The sequence below is a fragment of the Nothobranchius furzeri genome, chromosome 3 (assembly GCF_043380555.1).
Source record: "Nothobranchius furzeri strain GRZ-AD chromosome 3, NfurGRZ-RIMD1, whole genome shotgun sequence".
Lineage (NCBI taxonomy): Eukaryota > Metazoa > Chordata > Actinopteri > Cyprinodontiformes > Nothobranchiidae > Nothobranchius > Nothobranchius furzeri.
In genome coordinates, this window is record NC_091743.1 from 91,910,703 (window position 1) to 91,924,724 (window position 14,022).

Sequence of the window (14,022 nt, forward strand, 5' to 3'; positions counted from 1 at the left end):
CGTGCCGCCGCGGCGCGTTCATAAGACACGGTGGCGGGCCGGCGTGGCGTGTTCTGGAAGGGGCTGGAAGAGCGTTACTCAGATCGATGATCTGGTGGAGAGCGAATCCCATCCTGGAGGGAAAAGAGACTGTTTGGCTCTGGTTCTCAGCCCGGCCCATGACTGGCTGGACCAGCACCACAGGCTCGCGGGCCCGCCCACTATGTCTGGGTTCAGCATGAACCCATCTCAGAGGGTCTGCAGACCCACCATCGCGCCGAGCAGAACCCCACCAGAACAAAAGGGACCGATAAAGAAGACAAACCCATCCAAACCTCCGCAGCTCTGTGGGAAGTCCAGATGGACCTCTCTGGATCTGAACAGAACCGAACTGGTCGGTGGTTCTGCCTCCATCAGAGGAGACAAGCTCTCAGCTGCATCAGAGCGGTCAGTCTATTGTCGGTTACCACGGTAACGCTTGAACAATCAGCTGACCTCATTACCAAGTGAAAGGTGCCTTCATGCGTCTGCTGTCCCAGGTTCTGTTTACTGACCCGTTTCTATGGCGACAGGATTTGAAGTTGCTGCTCTGTGTCCCGTAGGAGGTCCACGCGTTCCTCCAGGAGTTCCTGTCTGTTCTCCAGCGTCTGCCCTCGTGCATCTCCACGCTGCAGGCTCTGTCCAGGCTGCCTCTGCCCTCCAGCCTGAGCCTGCTCCAGAACTTCTGCAGCACAAATGAAGCCACGTTCCTGCACCTGAGAAGGTCCGGCCAGCTGACTGCTCCTGCTGCACATCTCTGCTGGTTAAAGAACATCAGATGGTCAGTGTTTGTGTTGGTTTTGGCCTGCAGGGAGCTTGGTCTGGACGAGCTGCTGAGACATTGTGAGGTTGTGGTGGACAAGCTGCGGTTCCCTGAGAAGGATCCCTGCTTTCAGGCCATGGCGGGGACAGCGCTCTTCACCCACACGGCCTTCGACATGCTCCAGAACCACAGCAGGTAGGCTCCTCCTGGCAGGAAATTCCTTCTTTACCCAACAACCGCTGCATCTCCAAGGGGTCAGACGTCGTCTTGTTTTCAGGATAACTGCAGCTGTGGAAAGAGTGGAGCTTCTGTGGCGGCAAGCCTCCTCCAGGGCCCAGCTGCACCTTCAGCTGGTCCAGTTTCGCAGTGAGGCTCTGCAGGTGGGTCCGGGGGTTGTGGTTCAGACCAGTTCAGTCTGGTCCTGGTACACGCAGCAACTCCACCGTTGTTCAAGGAAAACAGTTAGTGGTAAGAAGTAAAAGCCAGCAGCAGATTAAGGTGGAACAGGAAGGTGATGGGTCGCTGACGGGTTCTCACCAGAATCTCTGACAGGTCCGTGATCGTAACACACGCTATAACTGGTATGATTCGGTCCTATGATGGGAAATATCACTGGTTTTATTGCCACCTTCTGGATGCATGCATGTTGCACTAACCGGACTCCTTCTGTTACTGCTTCCACACGTGGAATTTGGCCGTCTGTGTCTTTGCTTTTGTTAAATGAAACTCACATTTCTGTGGACCAGGATCAGAACCTCATTACATTTACTTGAAAATGAGCCGTGAGATAAATGTCCCACCCATCCCACTTTGAATTTCCCCACTTCAAGCTCCCGCGTGCGAGTCTCCTGTATAAAAACATCTGTGTGGTTATTCTTCAGATGTTACACCTGTTGTCCTCTTAATCCGGCTACTGCATCCATTTATGCTCCAGTTGTCCGTCAGACACGTAACCCTTTAATAATAATAATAATAATAATAATAATGCATTTTATTTCAACAGCACCTTTCTAAACACTCAAGGACACTTTACAGACAGAGATAAAATACTCAACAATAAGATAGAACAGCATAAAACAGACAGATTGGAACAGAGAGAGTAATTATTGGAATGCTAGACGGAACAGGTGGGTGTCGAGTCTGGTTCTAAAGAGAGTGAGGGAGTCAATCAGTGCGTTTACATGCAGCCAGTAACCCTTTTCTAACCCGAATGTTTGGTCGTGTAAACGCATATCGGGATATCCCCATCAAAGCGTGTGTTCTGCACATGCTCTGTTCGCAAGGAATCTTGGTCTTTTGAGTAGCAAGACGTCTTGTATGCACCAGAACACCGGAAGTAAACAAGTTGGGAGCAAAATGGCGAGTCGCGGCACAGCACCACACTTTTGGAGTGACGAGGAAACTAAAGCGCAAACAAACGCGGTCGCTATCTCTTCCGAACTGGGAAACATGTTGTTGTTTTCACGGATACCGGAACAAGAAGAACCGGCAATGATGCATATTGCGTCTGGACGTACGTCCTGACGCTACCCCAACGTCCGCATTTACATCGGGTTATGCAAGTTAGGGGTAACTCTTTCTATATATGCTTGTAAACGGGTTATTCTGATCAACTCAGAAACCTGAATACCGACCTTAACCCGATCATAACCCGGATATTGGCTGCATGTAAACGTAGTTAGTACGGAGGTCAGGAGAGGGTGAGTTCCAGAGCTGGGGAGCAGAGCGACTGAAGGCCCTGCTCCCCATGGTGACCAGACGGAAAGGTGGATGGAGGAGGACCTGAGGGAACGGGTGGAGGTTGAAGGATGAAGGAGGTCTGAGAGGTACGGTGGAGCTATGTTATGGATGGCTTTGAATGTATATAGCAGAATTTTGAATTGGATTCTGGAAGTGACTGGGAGCCAGTGGAGCTGCTGAAGAACAGGAGTGATGTGGTGGAAGGAGGAAGTTCTGGTAATGATGCGGGCTGCCGAGTTCTGGAGAAGTTGGAGTTTATGGAGGGATTTGTGAGGAAGACCGAAGAGAAGAGCGTTGCAGTAGTCAATACGGGAAGTGATGAGGCTGTGGACAAGGATGGCGACCGAGTGAGAAGTGAGGGAGGGGCGTAGACGGTTAATGTTACGTAGATGGAAGTAGGCAGACCGGGTAATATTGTTTATGTGGGACTGGAAGGATAGTGAGGAGTCGAGGATGACACCCAGACTCTTGACCTGAGGGGAGGGGGAAACTAAGGAGTTGTCGACAGGAAGTGTAAAGCTGTGGATTTTGGATAGTAAAGATTTGGTGCCGACAAGTAACATTTCTGTTTTATCACTGTTGAGTTTGAGAAAGTTTGATGTGAACCAGTCTTTGAGTTCAGATAAACAATTGGTGAGGGAGGAAGGAGGAAGTGAAGAGGAGGGTTTGGAGGATACATAGAGCTGGGTGTCATCCGCGTAACAATGAAAATGGATGTCAAATTTACGGAAAATATTTCCCAGGGGAAGAAGGTAAGTGATGAAAAGGAGTGGACCGAGAACAGAGCCTTGGGAGACACCAGTAGTGACAGGGAAGGGACGGGAGGTGAAGGATTTCAGTTGAATAAACTTGAGTACGGCCAGAGAGATATGAACGGAACCAATCAAGCGGGGTATGAGAAATGCCAAGGGAAGACAATCTATGGAGGAGGATGGTGTGAGAGATGGTATCGAAGGCTGAACTCAAGTCGAGGAGGATGAGAATGGAGAGCAGTCCAGCATCGGCAGCAGTGAGGAGGCCATTAGTGATTTTTATGAGTGCAGTTTCTGTTCTGTGGCCAGGACGAAAGCCAGACTGGAAGGGCTCATAGAGGCTATTGAGCGTGAGATGAGCATGGAGTTGAGCAGAGATTATTTTTTCTAGGATTTTTGAAAGAAAGGGAAGATTTGAGATGGAACGAAGATTATTGAAATTATTGGGATCGGTGCCGGGTTTCTTTAATATTGGAGTAATGGATGCAGTTTTGAAAAGTGAGGGAACAATACCGGTAGAGAGGGAGGAGTGGATTATGGTGGCCATGAGAGGGAGAAGGGAGGTGAGACATGTTTTAACCAAAACTGTAGGGAGGGGGTCGAGAGAGCAGGTGGTGGGCTTGGATTTACAGATAAGATCAGATATTTCGGATGAGGTGGGAAGAAGAAAGGAACAAAATGACTGGCGGGGTGAAAAAATCTCAGGGGGAGGGGGAGAACTTGGAATTAATTGCTGGTGTATGGAAGAAATTTTCTGAATAAAGAAGGTTAATAAAGAGTTACATGAGTCAGCAGAATACAGGTGGGGGGGTAGAGAGTCCGGCGGATGAAGAATATTGAGCATTATTGAGAACAGAGTCCTGGAGTTGCCTTCACTGGAGGAAACAATCCAGAGTAGAAAGCAGATTTAGTATGTTTAACAGAGTCCAAGTATTGAAGCAGATGAGGTTTGTGCACGCATTTGGGTAAAGTTCTGTTGGTTCTGAAGGCCTCTCAGTCCCACCATTCTCACATTATTTTGCCTGCTGTGGTTCTCAAGGGCTTGTACCCGGTTCCACATCATCTCCATTATGCACTTCCCTTGTCGGTCAGCGGCTGCTCTGACGTCTCCTCCAGCTGCGTAATTCGTGTTTCGGCTTCACCTAGCCCCTCCTGCATGGCTGTCACCGTTGCAGTCAGCTCGGCTGCATCCTGTTTAATAGACACGATATCTGTCGCCACGTTCTGGAGCGTTTCACTCATTTTCGATATTTCTGCAAAAAGTCTTTCCAGGCTGACTGTCGCGTTCGTGAATGCAGGGTTTTTTCTCCTGTAGCGCTGTCTTCCTCGTGGACCGGACTTCTCCGGTTAGACTGTCGGGACGAGCTTTTAAGATATTTCGACGTCAACGTAGCTTTGTAAATCTTTTAAACTAAAAATCAAACATACACAGTCCCAGTACTCACAACGAGCAATATTCCACCAGTATATTTGTGTTTTTCCGCTAAAATCCCGTTAGTAGCATGGGCGGGAAAGGGAGCTCCCCTAGCTTGCCGCCATCTTGGAAGCTGCACCCGCGTGACTCCTGTTGTAATATTGTTGACAAAAATAGCAGCAGAGCGTCATTTTACCTGCAGGTATTCACTCCTGAACTTCTGTGATCTAAAGAAAACCATGACAAATGTATAAAGGCATCAATCAATCAATCAATCAATCAATCAATCAGAGGTACTTTATTGATCCCAGAGGGAAGTTGGAGAAAGCAGAGAGAAATGTAGTTTTTGTTTTTACATTTTTCATTTCAGTTCAGACTATTTAGAACTTTGTGTTTTCATCAGATTTAGCTGGAATCCTTTAGCACGGTTTAGAAAAACTGTTTGAGATATTTTGCATTTATTTAAAGAGCAAGTCACCCCCTACCAGAGTCTTACTCCCACTTCCTGTTTGAAAAATGTTACAAACGCTGTTGCCTGGCAGACCGAGAGGGCGGAGCCACTAACAAACATGCACAGGCTCACAACGACATTGTGACATCATAATGTACCAGCTAACGCCATAGTGTACCTCTTAGCCAATGGCAAGGGCAGATGTCCGTTCAAATGCAGTGCAGAGGGTTGGGGTTAGAGGCGAGCACACACACACCAGAGGCGGACGCGCCGTGACACACCCGAGATTTTGAGGAGTCAAGTCGCGCCGCGCCGCGCCGCTGAAAATTGTGCGATAGTCACAACATCACGCAGGACTTGAGAACAGGAAACAGGAAGTGACTCTATTGTTTAAATGTGATCAGACTTGCCGTCGTGTTTTGTGGGGCCATGATTTGTTAACAGTGGGTTAGTGCGCTGTTTATTGGAATGTTCTAGGATCAGTAGTACTTTAAAGTTATCAAAACTGCGGCTGGGTTTGTGCCATAAAGCAGTTCTGCGTTGTAATGTTGTAAAGTACTCCGCAAGGTTGTAAACAGCCGCGCTTGAGATGGAACTGGCGCCTATCTTCAGCGCCTAGGCGCGGCGCTCCCCGTGTGCCCACTATCATTAACTATAATGGCTTCTATTTAAAATGACGGCGCGGCGCGTCTGCCTCCGGTGTGCCCCAGACTTGACCGTTTTAGGCAGAACATTTAAATTTTAACTAAGATGCACTAAAGGGCCAAATTATTGACCTCATTTCTACAGCACGGTTAGACACTCACACAACGATGTTCTGCTGAGCTGTGGTGGCCTCATGGAGGGGGCCATCGTCTAGCACACTGCTGCTAACCACTAAAACATTCTCCCTCTCCTGATAATAATTTTTTGCTTTCCTTGATGTTGGATGTGCTACTACTAGTTTACCCGTTTAATTATAGATCCACTAGGATAAATACAATAAAGTTTATCTCTCACCACATAGAATATTTACTAAGAAATCACAATATTATATATATGTGTGTGTGTGTGTGTGTGTGTGTGTGTCTCATGGAGGATGGCTGCTTTTACTGAGCCAGGATCCTCTGGAGGTTTCTTCCTGTTGAAAGGGAGTTTTGATAAATGATAAATGAGCCGCACTTGTATAGCGCCTCTCAGAGGAAGGACTCCAAAGCGCTTTACACTACAGTGTATCATTCACCCATTCACACACACATTCACACACTCGTGGGGATGAGCTACGATGTAGCCACAGCTGCAAGAGCACTGACAGAGGCGAGGCTGCCAAGCACAGGCGCCACCGGTCCCTCAGACCTCCACCAGCAGGCAACGTGGGTTAAGTGTCTTGCCCAAGGACACAACAGCAGAATTCTCTGTCCGGAGCCGGGATCGAACCTGCAACCTTCTGATTACTGGACAACCCGCTCAACCTGTTGAGCTGCTGTTTCCTCTCCACTGTTGCTGCATGCTTGCTTAGTGTGAGGATTGCTGTAAAGACTCTGACACTAGTCAGTGACTCGAGGCGACCTGCTGGGTTCCTTATATAGGAAACTTGTTGCTGATTGGCTTAATGACCTGACCTGTACTGTTTACTGTGTGCAGGTCCTTGGGACTCTGGTCATGATTTGGTGCTTTATTAATAAACTTGAATTGAATTGACACCAAATTAGTTGATGTGGGGGTGACTTGCTCTTTAAATAAGTTTTCAACATTAAACGTAATTTTATACTTTCATAAGTATTTGGTCTGCTAGTCATCTGGTATGTGAGATTTTTCAGAAAGTCATTCAGACATGTATAAACAGAAGAAAAGGATATGCAGTGATGCATGTGCGGAGTTGAAGCCACGTCGTCCGTTCCTAATCCCAGACGCGGTCCCTGACTGGTTTCTACGTCAGAAACGAGGCTCCTAATTGTTCTGCAGGCTTCGCTCACAGCTGACGAGGTTCTTAACGCTCCACCAGCACCACCAACAAGTAGGGTTGGGCATCGTTTCAATTTGAACAATTCCGATTCTGATTCCTCGTTTCGATTCCGGTTCCTGTTGATTCTGATTGTTTCAGGTGGCGGGATCCAAACACGTTACATGTTGTAAATGAGCCAGCTAAGCGCAGGTCTTACTTGATGAAAAAATAATAACTTCACCTTCATTTAGAGGAAACGTGCTTTAGAGACGGACAGAAAGCACGATTGGTGTTTGTTTCCAACCACAACCCAAGTATGGACGAAGCCTGTGGGGTGAGAGGCTGAGTCTTCAACATAACCAGAAACGTCCCGCTGTTGTCATCTAAAAGCATCATACCCTAACCCTGTCATCTAAGAGCATCATACCCTAACCCCGTCATCTAAAAGCATCATACCCTAACCCCGTCATCTAAAAGCATCATACCCTAACCCCGTCATCTAAAAGCATCAGACCCTAACCCCGTCATCTAAAAGCATCATACCCTAACCCCGTCATCTAAAAGCATCATACCCTAACCCCGTCATCTAAAAGCATCATACCCTAACCCCGTCATCTAAAAGCATCTTACCCTAACCCTGTCATCTAAAAGCATCTAACCCTAACCCTGTCATCTAAAAGCATCATGCCCTAACCCTGTCATCTAAAAGCATCTAACCCTAACCCTGTCATCTAAAAGCATCATACTCTAACCCTGTCATCTAAAAGCATCATACTCTAACCCTGTCATCTAAAAGCATCATACTCTAACCCTGTCATCTAAAAGCATCATACTCTAACCCTGTCATCTAAAAGCATCATACTCTAACCCTGTCATCTAAAAGCATCATACTCTAACCCTGTCATCTAAAAGCATCATACCCTAACCCTGTCATCTAAAAGCATCATACCCTAACCCCGTCATCTAAAAGCATCATACCCTAACCCCGTCATCTAAAAGCATCATACCCTAACCCCGTCATCTAAAAGCATCATACCCTAACCCTGTCATCTAAAAGCATCTAACCCTAACCATGTCATCTAAAAGCATCATGACCTAACCCTGTCATCTAAAAGCATCTAACCCTAACCCTGTCATCTAAAAGCATCATACTCTAACCCTGTCATCTAAAAGCATCATACCCTAACCCTGTCATCTAAAAGCATCTAACCCTAACCCTGTCATCTAAAAGCATCATACTCTAACCCTGTCATCTAAAAGCATCATACCCTAACCCTGTCATCTAAAAGCATCTAACCCTAACCCTGTCATCTAAAAGCATCATACTCTAACCCTGTCATCTAAAAGCATCATACCCTAACCCTGTCATCTAAAAGCATCATACCCTAACCCTGTCATCTAAAAGCATCATACCCGAACCCTGTCATCTAAAAGCATCATACCCTAACCCTGTCATCTAAAAGCATCATACTCTAACCCTGTCATCTAAAAGCATCATACCCGAACCCTGTCATCTAAAAGCATCATACCCGAACCCTGTCATCTAAAAGCATCATACTCTAACCCTAACCCTGTCATCTAAAAGCATCATACCCAAACCCTGTCATCTAAAAGCATCATACCCGAACCCTGTGATCTAAAAGCATCATACCCTAACCCTGTCATATAAAAGCATCATACTCTAACCCTAACCCTGTCATCTAAAAGCATCATACCCTAACCCTGTCATCTAAAAGCATCATACCCTAACCCTGTCATCTAAAAGCATCATACCCTAACCCTGTCATCTAAAAGCATCATACTCTAACCCTGTCATCTAAAAGCATCATACCCGAACCCTGTCATCTAAAAGCATCATACCCGAACCCTGTCATCTAAAAGCATCATACCCTAACCCTGTCATCTAAAAGCATCATACTCTAACCCTGTCATCTAAAAGCATCATACCCTAACCCTGTCATCTAAAAGCATCATACCCTAACCCTGTCATCTAAAAGCATCATACCCGAACCCTGTCATCTAAAAGCATCATACCCTAACCCTGTCATCTAAAAGCATCATACCCTAACCCTGTCATCTAAAAGCATCATACCCTAACCCTGTCATCTAAAAGCATCATATCCTAACCCTGTCATCTAAAAGCATCATACCCTAACCCTGTCATCTAAAAGCATCATACCCTAACCCTGTCATCTAAAAGCATCATACCCTAACCCTGTCATCTAAAAGCATCATACCCGAACCCTAACCCTGTCATCTAAAAGCATCATACCCGAACCCTAACCCGTCATCTAAAAGCATCATACCCTAACCCTAACCCTGTCATCTAAAAGCATCATACCCTAACCCTGTCATCTAAAAGCATCATACCCGAACCCTGTCATCTAAAAGCATCATACCCTAACCCTGTCATCTAAAAGCATCATACCCTAACCCTGTCATCTAAAAGCATCATACCCTAACCCTGTCATCTAAAAGCAACATACCCTAACCCTGTCATCTAAAAGCATCATACCCTAACCCTAACCCGTCATCTAAAAGCATCATACCCTAACCCTAACCCGTCATCTAAAAGCATCATACCCTAACCCTAACCCTGTCATCTAAAAGCATCATACCCTAACCCTAACCCTGTCATCTAAAAGCATCATACCCGAACCCTAACCCTGTCATCTAAAAGCATCATACCCGAACCCTAACCCGTCATCTAAAAGCATCATACCCTAACCCTGTCATCTAAAAGCATCATACCCCAACCCTGTCATCTAAAAGCATCATACCCTAACCCTGTCATCTAAAAGCATCATACCCAAACCCTGTCATCTAAAAGCATCATACCCTAACCCTGTCATCTAAAAGCATCATACCCTAACCCTAACCCGTCATCTAAAAGCATCATACCCTAACCCTAACCCTGTCATCTAAAAGCATCATACCCTAACCCTAACCCTGTCATCTAAAAGCATCATACCCTAACCCTAACCCTGTCATCTAAAAGCATCATACCCGAACCCTAACCCTGTCATCTAAAAGCATCATACCCGAACCCTAACCCGTCATCTAAAAGCATCATACCCCAACCCTGTCATCTAAAAGCATCATACCCCAACCCTGTCATCTAAAAGCATCATACCCTAACCCTGTCATCTAAAAGCATCATACCCTAACCCTGTCATCTAAAAGCATCATACCCTAACCCTGTCATCTAAAAGCATCATACCCTAACCCTGTCATCTAAAAGCATCATACCCTAACCCTAACCCTGTCATCTAAAAGCATCATACCCTAACCCTAACCCTGTCATCTAAAAGCATCATACCCCAACCCTGTCATCTAAAAGCATCATACCCCAACCCTGTCATCTAAAAGCATCATACCCCAACCCTGTCATCTAAAAGCATCATACCCTAACCCTGTCATCTAAAAGCATCATACCCTAACCCTGTCATCTAAAAGCATCATATCCTAACTCTGTCATCTAAAAGCATCTAACCCTAACCCTGTCATCTAAAAGCATCATACCCTAACCCTGTCATCTAAAAGCATCATACCCTAACCCTGTCATCTAAAAGCATCATACCCTAACCCTGTCATCTAAAAGCATCTAACCCTGTCATCTAAAAGCATCATACTCTAACCCTAACCCTGTCATCTAAGAGCATCATACCCTAACCCTGTCATCTAAGAGCATCATACCCTAACCCTGTCATCTAAGAGCATCATACCCTAACCCTGTCATCTAAAAGCATCATACTCTAACCCTAACCCTGTCATCTAAGAGCACCATACCCTAACCCTGTCATCTAAGAGCATCATACCCTAACCCTGTCATCTAAGAGCACCATACCCTAACCCTGTCATCTAAAAGCATCTAACCTTAACCCTGTCATCTAAAAGCATCATGCCCTAACCCTGTCATCTAAAAGCATCATACCCTAACCCTGTCATCTAAAAGCATCATACCCTAACCCTATCATCTAAAAGCATCATACCCTAACCCTGTCATCTAAAAGCATCATACCCTAACCCTGTCATCTAAAAGCATCATACTCTAAATTGAACCCTGTCATCTAAACGCATCATACCCTAACCCTGTCATCTAAAAGCATCATACCCGAACCCTGTCATCTAAAAGCATCATACTCTAACCCTGTCATCTAAAAGCATCATACCCTAACCCTGTCATCTAAAAGCATCATACCCTAACCCTGTCATCTAAAAGCATCATACCCGAACCCTGTCATCTAAAAGCATCATACTCTAACCCTGTCATCTAAAAGCATCATACCCTAACCCTGTCATCTAAAAGCATCTAACCCTGTCATCTAAAAGCATCATACTCTAACCCTAACCCTGTCATCTAAAAGCATCATACCCTAAGCCTGTCATCTAAGAGCATCATACCCTAACCCTGTCATCTAAAAGCATCATACTCTAACCCTAACCCTGTCATCTAAGAGCACCATACCCTAACCTTGTCATCTAAAAGCATCATACTCTAACCCTAACCCTGTCATCTAAGAGCACCATACCCTAACCCTGTCATCTAAAAGCATCTAACCCTGTCATCTAAAAGCATCTAACCCTGTCATCTAAAAGCATCTAACCCTGTCATCTAAAAGCATCATACCCTAACCCTGTCATCTAAAAGCATCATACTCTAACCCTAACCCTGTCATCTAAAAGCACCATACCCTAACCCTGTCATCTAAAAGCATCTAACCCTAACCCTGTCATCTAAAAGCATCATACCCTAACCATGTCATCTAAAAGCATCATGCTCTAACCCTGTCATCTAAAAGCATCATACCCTAACCCTGTCATCTAAAAGCATCATGCTCTAACCCTGTCATCTAAAAGCATCATACTCTAACCCGAACCCTGTCATCTAAAAGCATCATACCCTAACCCTGTCATCTAAAAGCATCATACCCTAACCCTGTCATCTAAAAGCATCATACCCTAACCCTGTCATCTAAAAGCATCATACCCTAACCCTGTCATCTAAAAGCATCTAACCCTAACCCCGTCATCTGAAAGCATCATACCCTAACCCCGTCATCTAAAAGCATCATACCCTAACCCCGTCATCTAAAAGCATCATACCCTAACCCTGTCATCTAAAAGCATCATACCCGAACCCTGTCATCTAAAAGCATCATACCCGAACCCTGTCATCTAAGAGCATCATACCCTAAGCCTGTCATCTAAGAGCATCTTACCCTAACCCTGTCATCTAAAAGCATCATACTCTAACCCTAACCCTGTCATCTAAAAGCATCATACTCTAACCCTGTCATCTAAAAACATCATACCCTAACCCTGTCATCTAAAAACATCTAACCCTGTCATCTAAAAGCATCATACCCTAACCCTGTCATCTAAAAGCATCATACCCTAACCCTGTCATCTAAAAGCATCATACCCTAACCCTGTCATCTAAAAGCATCATACCCTAACCCTGTCATCTAAAAGCATCATACCCTAACCCTGTCATCTAAAAGCATCATACTCTAACCCTGTCATCTAAAAGCATCATACCCTAACCCTGTCATCTAAAAGCATCATACCCTAACCCTGTCATCTAAAAGCATCATACTCTAACCCTGTCATCTAAAAGCATCATACCCTAACCCTGTCATCTAAAAGCATCATACCCTAACCCTGTCATCTGAAAGCATCATACCCTAACCCTGTCATCTAAAAGCATCATACCCTAACCCCGTCATCTAAAAGCATCATACCCTAACCCCGTCATCTAAAAGCATCATACCCTAACCCTGTCATCTAAAAGCATCATACCCTAACCCTGACCTGCTGCAGCAGCTTCAGTCTGAAGGGAAACGGAAACTAACACGCAGCTGCCGTCAGGAACAACCCAACAGATTTAAAACTCAACAGACTAAATAGTTAAAAATAAATAATCTGACACGTTGTCAGATCATTTATTCATCATGCCGGTCGGCTCCTAGTGGCAGAACCCGGTGTGGTCCTCCTCAGAGGCTGCTCCAGCTGTTCGTGTACAGCTCGGCCTCCTGACGCTCACAGACGAGTGTCGCTGCGTTTGACGCTCGTGTTTTTATTTCTGCAGCGAGAAACTCACTCCGCCCAGAGTTAGTTCTCTAAAACTTCTACTGAGTCCATTTAAATGAGCTCCTCCACGCCGCTGCAGGAGTTAGCATCAGGAGTAGAAGTTCAGCAGCAGGGTGGGAGCCACAGACGGCCGGCGTGAGCAGCTCTCAAAGGCGCCCATCAGAATGAGCAGATCCCGTTTGTTTTCCAGAGGTCGGCAGCCTGGGAATGGAAGTAAGAAACTTTGAAAGATTCCGGGAAAAACTGGGAGTCCCGGTTCCAGCCGATGCTCCATGCCCAACCCTGTGCTGCTCATAAGTCGTAGAACATCCTCACTAAAATATCCCATCACCACAGCCGCTCTCAGCGTTTCAGTTCCTGTTGCCAGATCTTCGTCCTCTGATCCTCCTGCTTGGTCGAATGTTTTCAGATAACTGAGAAGATCGCAGCTCTTCAAGAGAAGCTGCAGCTCTACACAGCGGAGATCGACGGGAGGTCAGCCAAGGGAGTGGCGTCGCTGTCCGAGTTTGAGACCAACGTTTACTCTCCTGCCATGGTGCAGATCTTCATGCTCCTCCTCAGATGGACGTTCATGTTTGTGTCATTAGATCTTTGCTAGCGTAGTTCTCCATCCCCTCCCTCCAGGTGCTCATCCATCACTGTGAGGAAGTGATCCACACCTTAGAGGAGACCCTGCCTCTGGAGGCCCAGACCAGAGAGTCGTGGGTTCAGGACCTGGAGAGGCTGAAGGACAACCTCCATTTAGACGTGACGCTTGTTCTCCAGACCCTCAGAGCTGTTTCAGACTATCACCACTACTACAACAAGGCACGTTCTCTCTAGCACTTTCTAGGGCTCTGCAGCCCCCCAAGGCACTTTACAACACAA

General features: G+C 45.9%; 1 protein-coding gene across 2 annotated transcripts in view; it reads left to right on the plus strand.

Annotated features, from left to right (window-relative positions):
- The window catches only part of LOC107395987 (uncharacterized), a 30,969-nt gene that overhangs the window by 7,149 nt on the left and 9,798 nt on the right, over positions 1-14,022 (plus strand). For both annotated transcript variants that reach the window (XM_054733740.2, XM_054733741.2), the window contains exons 7-11: positions 582-742; positions 830-976; positions 1,059-1,161; positions 13,565-13,690; positions 13,780-13,962. In XM_054733740.2, coding sequence (XP_054589715.1) covers positions 582-742; positions 830-976; positions 1,059-1,161; positions 13,565-13,690; positions 13,780-13,962 — 720 coding nt within the window. The remainder of the gene's footprint in view (positions 1-581; positions 743-829; positions 977-1,058; positions 1,162-13,564; positions 13,691-13,779; positions 13,963-14,022) is intronic.